A 9,989-nucleotide genomic window follows, 5' to 3' on the forward strand; every position below is an offset into this window, starting at 1 on the left:
ACTCCATAAAATTAATTGTTAATTGTCTCAACATAGCTGATTTGTGACTCAGTTTTCTTGAGTGAGCTATACCTGCATGTTCTGAAATCTGAATAAAACTACCAAAGCTGCACAAGAAATATAGGCACACATGAAAATAAAGAAATCACAAAGTTGATTTTTTTCTTAGAAATATATTTTGTAAGAAAACAATATTAACATTAAAAAGAAATGTTTATTATACAGTATAAAATAATTGCTTGGATTCAACTCAGTTACTTACAATAAAAAAAAAAAAAAAAAAGCCTGAGGATTTGTATGAAGCCCCAGTTCCTACAGACTTGAGTCTTTTGCCTTCTTTGATTCTGACTTAATTAAATAGTAGGTTTTCCCCACGTCATTCTTAAAGCACACAGACAAGCACTTCAAAAACCTTTCTCATCCCTTCCACAGCAAGTTGCTGTCCCCTGTTCAAATGTGCTCTAAACATCACCTGAAGTATTTGCATCTCTCCCTTATGGCCCCCCCATACCCTCCCTTAGGTTCCACCCACCGACCTCTTTTGCCCAAGCAACTACACAAGCAACAACACACGTTGCAGCTAGCAAGGAGTCTCCTCATATAATCCGTTGGCTAACGTGAACAGTGGCCAGCCACTGCTAAATAATGTGTAAATGGCTGAGTTGTTCTCAGCTGTCTATCCTCGTAAAACCTGCAAGAATACCTCTTAACTCTGCCATTCATTTGTCAAATCTGGCAGAAGTGTGCAGAATTTTAAAAGCTACAAGGGGAGATGAGAACAGGCAATGCAATTACATAAGCTTCACTTTTTCAGGAAACTAAGCTAAAGAAAGTCATTATTCAATTGCAGAACTCACCACTCGCAGATTTTGTTGGAGGAAAATACGCCTGTTCAGTAACTATAAACACTCCTAATACATGTCTGGGGCTTATGTATTAATTTTTTTATTTTATTTTACATAATGCCAGCTTTGTTATGCCAATTACCCTCCAGGTTTATAAGGCACCCAGTGTCCAGCATTCTGGTATAATTACTCATGGCATTGGTGTGATTTCGCCCCCCTTTTGAATAATACTGACAAGTTTAAAAGAAATCTATTAAGTTAAGAAGAACAAAGATATATATTACATTTGCTAATTGCAAACAACCTCTTCTAGCTGCATTTTTTCCCATTGGGATCAAAAAGTGCACCAGTTTAACATGTCTGTACATAAAAACAGTTTAAAACATTAAATATACAAACAGTAAGAGATTTTAAATATTTTGTATCAAATACTATAGGACAATATAATTTACATATTTTTTTTACACAAAACATTACACCTGAAATATAACTTTAGATTTTACAGAATATAAAAATACATAATTTTTGTTTAAAAAATGTCTTTGCAGGTTCTGGCACAATGTAATACTTCCAAGACACACTGTATTTTGGCAACCTATATTTGCAATTAACTGTGCAGCAATAATAAAATATCCTTTAATTAACCTTTTAGAACTGCAGGGCCAGATGATCTCCCTTCTTTCTGGAATGGCCCTTTTTATCAGGCAAAACCCAAGTTGAACTGTTTAGGTGTTCTGCAACTCATTTCTGCCATGGTCTGAACTCTCCAACCCTGATCCAGCAATGCAAATACAGGCCTAACTCAAGATGTGAAAAGTCACATCAAATGCAATGGGATTAGTCATACTTTAATAATCTTTGCTGTCTCAGGGTCAGAACACTCAGCCCCAAGCAAAATGGAGTCCTCAAATGCAAGCTGGGAGCCAAGGTCTGCCCTGCCCTATGTTGGTACCAGAACTAATAAGGACAGTAGAGGTTAAAAAGTCAGAACAGAACTTGGAAACAGAAGTTCAATAATATTAATTTTTTTGATTTCAACTACACCAATGTAAACAGCATAATGAGTCTACTGAAGGCAGTGGAAACAAATGAAGGAAAACTGCTATAAGACTAAATCAGGAGAACTGTGTAATTTTGCCCTTACATGCATTTGTGGGACTCCCACTGGAGCCAGCACAGGACAAAAACATGTGTTTAGAGATATATGGCTTATATAGATGTAATTGGGTTCCAGAAGATTTTCAGTTCTGTCTTCAAGTTGTTTCTGGACAACTCCAAACTCAAACAATTTTCAGCACGCTACAGAAAGATTCAATCTAAATCCCTAACTTTAAATGCTCCAAAATAAGTTGCTTCTTGTGATGAATCCAGTAGCAATGGGTTTGATACCTGGATACCTATCATTTCACCAGATTTTAATTTAAAAAATCCTCCTACATTTACAGAATAAAAATGAAATTCTGAATTTCCTGACCAGTATTTGGTGCTCCCTCCCTTCATCAACACATCAGAGCGCTTTATTTTAAGATTTGTCTTAATCATATATACCATCAGCTGAAGCACTCTTTTAGTCAAGTTTCCTGAAGTTTCATGATGTCTAAAACAAATATTGGCATACAGGTAGTAAAAGCCATCTTGATTAACAATTAGTTTTCCATCACTGAATGTCATATTTGATAAGTTTGCCTGGCCTTTGTCATGATGCCAGGATGTGAGGTTCACTTTGCGAGTTCCTGAAGAGGAGAGAAAAAAAAGAGAGATTATTTATAAACATTTAGCAAGCCCCAACATTTAGAAAGCAATCTCTAAGTTTTCACAACCAATTAGAGTTCTGTAGGCTGCAGAGAGTATCAGACAATAATGATAAAAATTCTTAAGAAATTTTCTTTTTTTAAAGCACTCCCATATTTGGCACATATGATGATGGCCTGGTAAACAGGAGGCTGTCCCTCATCTGTAAGGCTGAATACTTTGCAAAGATAACGAAAAGGAGCTGAGAGATTGGAGATGTTTGATTAGTCTGCCAGCTTAGCACCATCACTTTGCACTTCCAGGTACATACATACAGGAATTGCTCTCTGGACCAAAAGACAGCTCCCAGGCACTATCATCAGGGAGCCACATTGCATCATCTCTTGGAGGTTTCAAGCCGATGTCATCAGCTTGATGTCAAATGACATCTCAGATGTCATTTCATCTATATCCTACTATGGAGGCAGTGCTGAGAGATGACCTGGCAGGAGGTCAGAGAGGCACTGAGAGAGAACATTTGAGTCTTCCTTCCAAATCTGGTCACATTTGACACTTCAGATGATTGTTTTTTGGCAGCACAGTGGTAAGAGCAGTTTGCAACACCAGCTCAGACAGCATTGCTACTACAGCAAACATATCATGTAGAGGTTTCTCACAGTATTTTCTGCTGAGGAGCATGCCCTGAAGCATACATCCCACTGTCCCTCCACCTCCCTAGCTTCACCACTACTCCATTATGGCATCCACCTCATCATAAGATGAGCCCATGCCTGCAAAAACAGAAGAATAGGCAACAGTGGGAGAAGAATATCCTGGCAAAGCTCACCGGCATGCCCATGCAGAGGAAACACTGTCCTGAGAGCTCCATGAGCCTTTCTTATACGTATAAGCTAATAACACTATTATTCAGTGTAATCCACAAGGCATAATACAACCAGTGGGAATTGGCCAACTTATCCTCCTAACCACTAGCAATTTTCAGCACAACAGAATAACTTCATTTGCTCCCTCCCAGAGGAGTGGGTTTCCATATGTACCAGATGACTTTACACCTTACCCTCCCAGTGCATCTAAATGTCTGCTTGGAATGTGCAGTATCTTATTCTCCCAACATCAGATCAAATTAGTCTATCCCCACCAAACTTTCCATGGCACACAGCAGGGCCCGGTGCCCTCCCCTCCAACCAGTGCTCACAAGCATGCCGGGGAAAAGCCTCAGGTATATTCGATTGGTTCAAAAGATGCCTCTTGCATTTGTCTGTGCAGAAAGCAAAGATAAGTAGGGACAGGAGAATTTGAGAGAGATGAGCCTTGCCTAACTGCCAAGGGCGAGCAACTTTTATACGTGAGAGGAATACTTTAACAGCAGTCCAGAACAAAAACCTTCTGGCATTCTTCCACAAAGACTTAAGCAAAGCACAGGTTCTCAAAAGCAGATCATAAATAGTTGTTCCCCTGTGGCTCTAGTGCAGCCAGGTAGAAATTATGCTAGCAAAATTATACACAGAAGCCATCTTCTGTGCAGTGACTCAAAAAAACCTCTGAAACCCATCAATTAGCCTGGAATTATTCACCTGCAAGAAATGCTAAGATAGAGGTACCTCTGAAGCACTTCTGAAGGAAGTTGTAGAGCTTCTCGTGCACAGCATTGAGTCTAGGAGAAATACTGCCCCAAGGAGGTTGAGCTACCTTCAAGATGAGGAGGACAGGCTAGAAATCACTGCTTAGGTCAGAGGAGAGGCACTTAGATATGGGACAGGAATGTATCTCTATGATGGAACAGAAATGCGTACTGTGACTGCCTAGTGGCACACCGGGTAGTTGCTAGGCAGATTTTATTTACCTGACAAGTAAATTTTTTAGTTGCCAGTCTTAAGCTACAATTTTGAAGAAATCTTTAGTAGGAAGGCATGACTTCCTGCTGAAAAAAGGGAAGGGAAAAGAGGGCAAATAGGTGCTACAGTGGCTCGTAATTGAGAGATGAGCTCTGGGTGAAGTTTGTTCACACTATTTTGATTTCAAGTAAATACACATCACTCATCCATGGTCAGATAGAGGGACAGGCCAAGAGATGATGGGAGATTACACTATCTGTTTTGAACAGAGGATCTACAGAGGTAATTTCTGGAAATCCCTTATTAAAGAGGACTAAATTATAAAGCATTAAATTATAATGCTGTGATTGTATTAGCTAAGGCAGATGGGCATTTTACCACAATTCAGAGCTCCAGCCAGGAGCAGAGCACAAGCGTGCTATGGTAGGAGTTCTGTCATGCAACCTTTGATGGAAGGAGCAAGCAAGTTCTCAGCACTTCTGGTGGTAATACACCCAGATTTGGAGACATCAAAACAATCAGTACCCCAAAACACAGGAAGTGGAGAAAATGAGAACACACATTAGTGCCAAATCAGCAGTCCACATATCAGAAACTCTGACACATAACCCAAGCCATGGTATAGTCAGAAATGCTGCAATACAATATCTTCTGTGAAATAATTTACTTTGGAATCATGAAAAAAATAGCACAAGGTAAGTCAAGTCAACAGAGAAGAAAGCAGTTGGGGAGATAATGATTAAGACAGTCTTCCAGACATAGAAAAAAGCATTATTTAAAAATTCAAAATAATACACAGCCTTTCTGAAAACTAAAGACAAATAAAACCAGCATCTTGTATATTTGTGAGCATGAACTAAGACTACTACAAATGAGTTCAATAAAATTAGTTAGCCTTGTTTTGATAATTTGTTTGCATCATAGTAATGTCCAGGTATAAATAAAGCCTGAAGGAAGGACCAAAGCACTGTTTGCTCTAAAAAACTCTGTTGGAGGCAAAGGGCAGCTAAGTCAAACATGCAGCTGTAAATAGCTCAGAATACTACAGCCTTTCCTTAGACAGCTAAAGGTATTAATTCACACCCCAAACGATATATTTAACATTTATATTTATTTCTGTTTGTGATTTTCTCCTTTAAACGGTGACTATTTCTGTAATCAATTTATAAACCAAAATTCACTGTTTTCATTTAAAACCTAGGTAGCATTTATAGTGAGCTCTGGTAAAAACCAACGAGCAAGCATCCAGCTCTAACCTAAGGCAGCAAACCTAAAAAATACACACAGCAAGCCAAACCACTACAGCTTCTGCCACCAAATGATGGGTGGGGACACCAAGATCTGGGAAGGGTTATTTTCCCCCCTCCCTCACACTATCCCCCAGCTGCAAAAGTCCATTTGAGGCTTGATATTATTGTGGACCAGGTCAAAGGAAAATGTTCTCTCACAGACACTGTTCAGTGCCCCTTCATGAAGGGTGTTCCGTAGCAAACTACTTAAAATCCTGTTTGAAAGTGAAGACTTTTTTTTTTTTCTGACTCTGTTTATTCTGGGTCAGAGTGATGACAGTAGAGAACCTTAAAATACTAAGAAAAGATCTGTCCAGGCTCATGGATGGCAGAAAACAATTTAGAAGGGTTTCAGACATGGAAGGTAAAAAAAAAATCAGGGGGAAAAACAAATATTGCCATTTGCAGTCAGAGAAAACAAGATGGGAGAGGGAAAACTCCTAGTGCTTTATGCCCATCACTAACCTCTACACTACCCAGCCAAGTGGGTATTGCCTCATACCAATAAGATACTAAAGTGCCTCACCACCAGTACGTTCAGGGCTCCAGCCATCTATAAGGATGCAGCCCCTCACTGCAACAATGCCCACAAGGACCACAGAAGCTGTGCTCATGATTAACATCCTGGCAATGCTCCTCCAAAAGATGCAGAAGCCCTATGTGCCAGATCAGAAGGGAGTATGTCCAGCTCATAACACTGGTAAGGAGTAGATCTGCTCCAAGGAGAAAGAAAGCTTGCTGTCATAGCCAATGTGTTTCTGTGAGTTCCTGCAGCCTGAGCTTTTGAAAAAAAAAGAAAGAAGTGAAGAGAACAAGAAAGAGCAATGTCTCCCTTGCCATTACCCATAGATGTGCTATGTCGCTCCCTTGAAGGTTAATGCAGCACTGCACAACACTAAAAATTATCAGCTGCTCGCCTGGATAAAAACACAGTTTACAGCAATATTCAGGTAAACAGCAAACAAACTCCCCACAGGAAACGGTAGATTTCACAGACTGTGACACTGACATACTCCACTTCTGCAGATGTAAGTCATCTGTCTCTATAATTAGCAAATTAATTGAAACCTTCCAAAGACAAAATGCTATGACAAGTTTACTAATACTGAATCTTCTATTACAGACCTATGGTAAAAGTAGGTCAAAGCCAAAATCTGACTAAAATAGAAGCTTTTCAGGAGGCATTTGAGCTAACAAGAAAGCTTTTGGAAGTTCTGACTGCCATTTGACAAGCTGTTTAAGCTCTCTGCTTATAAAGCTCTGGATCCTGGCAATGACAATGCACTTGAAAGAATCCTATTCCTCCAGGCAAGAGGCTGTACAGAATTGCTTTGTCTTTAAACAGAGCAAGAGCAAGGTATTACTATGCAGGCTGCTAAAATCTCAGATTTCAAGTCTCAATACAGCATTCCCCTTTGGTTTGGTTATATAAAACAGAAAAGCAATGTGCACAGCTTAATTACAAGGAGTTCAGCACTGCAGAATGTATAAATCTTCAGAGAAAGAACACAGTGGTGATCAATGCACTCTCCTATCTTAAGATCCTCTACCTGATAGCTTCAGAAAAAAATCTGGTTTATTTCTACCACACCAGTTGTTGTGTTGATAATACAGAGAGAAAAATCTCAACTGACAGTGCCCCGGGCAAAAAATAAAACCATTCTAACATATCTTAAAATTGTAGGACTGAATCTTTTCCTCTGGAGAGTGTTCCAAGGCAGACTCATGTCTTGTTCCTGGATACTGTACTAGCAAGGATATTCCCAAAGCCATCCGAATACCTCTGTGTGGAAAACAAGAGCTTTGGCAATATAAAAGAATACCATCCTCTTACCACAGGGGCAGATAAAAGCCACAAGAACATTTCCCCCTCCCCCTACTCAATTGCTTAAAATCATACTGCATCCAAGTCAACACACTGTTGCTCACAGGACAATGCTATGATTTTTGTCTTCCTACCACTGGACTACACGGATGCACACAGACCCTTGTGAAGCTCTGGCATGTCAGAATGTCATGAGGGCCCTGGAGTCTTATGTGAAAAAGTCTACACCAGTCCTGCAACATAAAAGTGAATGGAATATGATAAAACCTTTCCAATGTGTTATCAGCAGAAGGAAACATGCTATAAACTCAGCCCTATGCTATCAGAGTGCAACATACACACAGAGGGCAGGGAACTAGCAGGCAAGTTATAATAATGCCATTGGGACTGCAATTATAGATTTTCCACACCTCCAAATGAAAGGTGTGTTTCCTTTACGGCAAATTCTTTCACTGATAGGCACCTGGACATGCGTGTGCACTGTGGACTCATGGAAGATTCTCAACTTCTAGATCCACCCTGAATGCTGTGTCACCCAGTACAAATCCCATTACACTTCAGCACTCAAAAGGAGTGTTTCTGCAAAGGGTTGAATAGGTGGACACAACACATGCTTGAATTTTACAACAGAAAACAATGCACTTCTTCAGCTGACAGCAGGACAAAGAAAATCGCTGACTTCGACTCAATAGAAGGGAAGCATCTTCCCAACTGCATGATCTGTATTCTGGTTGATCTTTGCCCTGATATATACACATACGCAGACAAGGATATATGAGCACATCTGTGCGTGTGTGTGTGTGTGTACCTACAGATGATGTCCAGCGTGAGTGAAAAACTCTGGATGAGCCCTATAGGCCAAAGAAAACGAGAAACTTCAGAGGAGAGCATTCAACGCAAGATCTTCCTTCCTCACCTGATGACAGCACAAAGGGGCAGGCCAAGCCCTCAAAGGTTAATTATGAAAACTGGTAATTTGAAATGCCTTTCAGCACATGACTAATACAAAGGAGAGCCATCCTCCCTTTGACATTACCCCTGTTGCTTTTGAAATCCTTTAATGCATCCAGTCTATTCTTGCTATCAAAAGCCATTTCTGAAATCCCAGTCTGCTGCTGGGTTTGCTGAACTATTTTCATATCACTATTCACTGTTTAATGCATTTATAGTAGTATTGGAAGTATTCACTTTAAACTGAACTTACCAGATGGAATATTCTTATCATCAATAATGAGATGGGCAAATGGCTGCTTCTCAGGTTTGTTTCTCTTGTACAGTTCAATTCCTAACGCCTCCATTGCAGCTAGAGATAAAAGAATTGCATTATCCCAAAAAGACAAGTTCAGTGGAACTAAAACATTTCTTATTCACAAAGTAGCACCTACCTTTTTCTGGTCTTGGTGACGTTCTTCCCATGACACGCTGGACTTCCTAAAATGAGAAAGAGTCATGGCTTTGATGTTTTCTTGGTTTTGTAATGTTGTTTAGTTTGCACACTTACAATACTCTGTGCATATATCTGGGGATATTGTTCCACCTATATTATATTCAGATGCCTGGGATACGCATAATGTCAATCTGAGAAAGCGTAATATGAACACACACAGTTCAGCTGCCACAATCAAATTACTTCCTCAGTCCAATCTTCTGATAAAGGTGGATAGGAACGATGGTGTGTACAATCACTTCATTATTTACTGAAGTAGTGGTGACAGGACATTTATAACCTTTCCTATTTACAGCACTTGGATTATTTTTCCAAGTATAATGGAACAATTGACTAATAAGAAGGCATTACATCAAACTATGGAGTTAATGAACTGATTTAATTGCTTGTGGTCCAAAAGTACTGAAAGAGACAGTTCTACATAGAAATTAGTGAGTAACCACTCTAACAACTAAGGAAAGTAAGGTCTGAATTTCATTTGTGATGAGGTAAATGAAAACCTCCATTCCTCACACCTGACCACTAAAAGAAAGTTTCAGGATTGCAAGCCTCTACAGTCAAGGTTCACTTCTAACAAGGCTGGTCACCAGTGGTGTCCCCCAGGGATCAGTGCTGGGCCCAGTCCTGTTTAACATCTTTATCGATGATTTAGATGAGGGGATTGAGTCCATCATCAGCAAATTTGCAGATGACACCAAGTTGGGAGGGAGTGTCGACCTGCCGGAAGGCAGGAGGGCTTTGCAGAGGGACCTGGATAGACTGGAGAGATGGGCTGACTCCAATGGAATGAAGTTCAACAAGGCCAAGTGCCGGGTCCTGCACTTTGGCCACAACAACCCCCTGCAGCGCTACAGGCTGGGCACAGAGTGGCTGGAGAGCAGCCAGGCAGAAAGGGACCTGGGGGTGCTGATCGACAGGAGGCTGAACATGAGCCAGCAGTGTGCCCAGGGGGCCAAGAAGGCCAATGGCATCCTGGCCTGCATCAGGAACAGTGTG

At 40.4% G+C, this 9,989-nt stretch overlaps 1 protein-coding gene across 2 annotated transcripts in view; it reads right to left on the bottom strand.

The window, feature by feature from the left end:
• Positions 1-242: 242 nt before the first annotated feature.
• TNFSF11 (TNF superfamily member 11) overlaps positions 243-9,989 on the bottom strand; it is a 47,879-nt gene continuing 38,132 nt past the window's right edge. The window contains exons 3-5 of one of the 2 annotated variants that reach the window (XM_027888864.1): positions 8,932-8,977; positions 8,751-8,849; positions 243-2,578 (exon numbers count right to left, since the gene is read on the bottom strand). In XM_027888864.1, the coding sequence (XP_027744665.1) occupies positions 2,157-2,578; positions 8,751-8,849; positions 8,932-8,977 (567 nt within the window). In that variant the 3' untranslated portion in view covers positions 243-2,156. The remainder of the gene's footprint in view (positions 2,579-8,750; positions 8,850-8,931; positions 8,978-9,989) is intronic. The other variant, XM_027888865.1, reaches the window with a different exon arrangement.

The sequence above is a fragment of the Empidonax traillii genome, unplaced genomic scaffold (assembly GCF_003031625.1).
Source record: "Empidonax traillii isolate 1590-97213 ecotype Southwest subspecies unplaced genomic scaffold, ASM303162v1 scaffold247:size2371522, whole genome shotgun sequence".
NCBI classification, from domain to species: domain Eukaryota; kingdom Metazoa; phylum Chordata; class Aves; order Passeriformes; family Tyrannidae; genus Empidonax; species Empidonax traillii.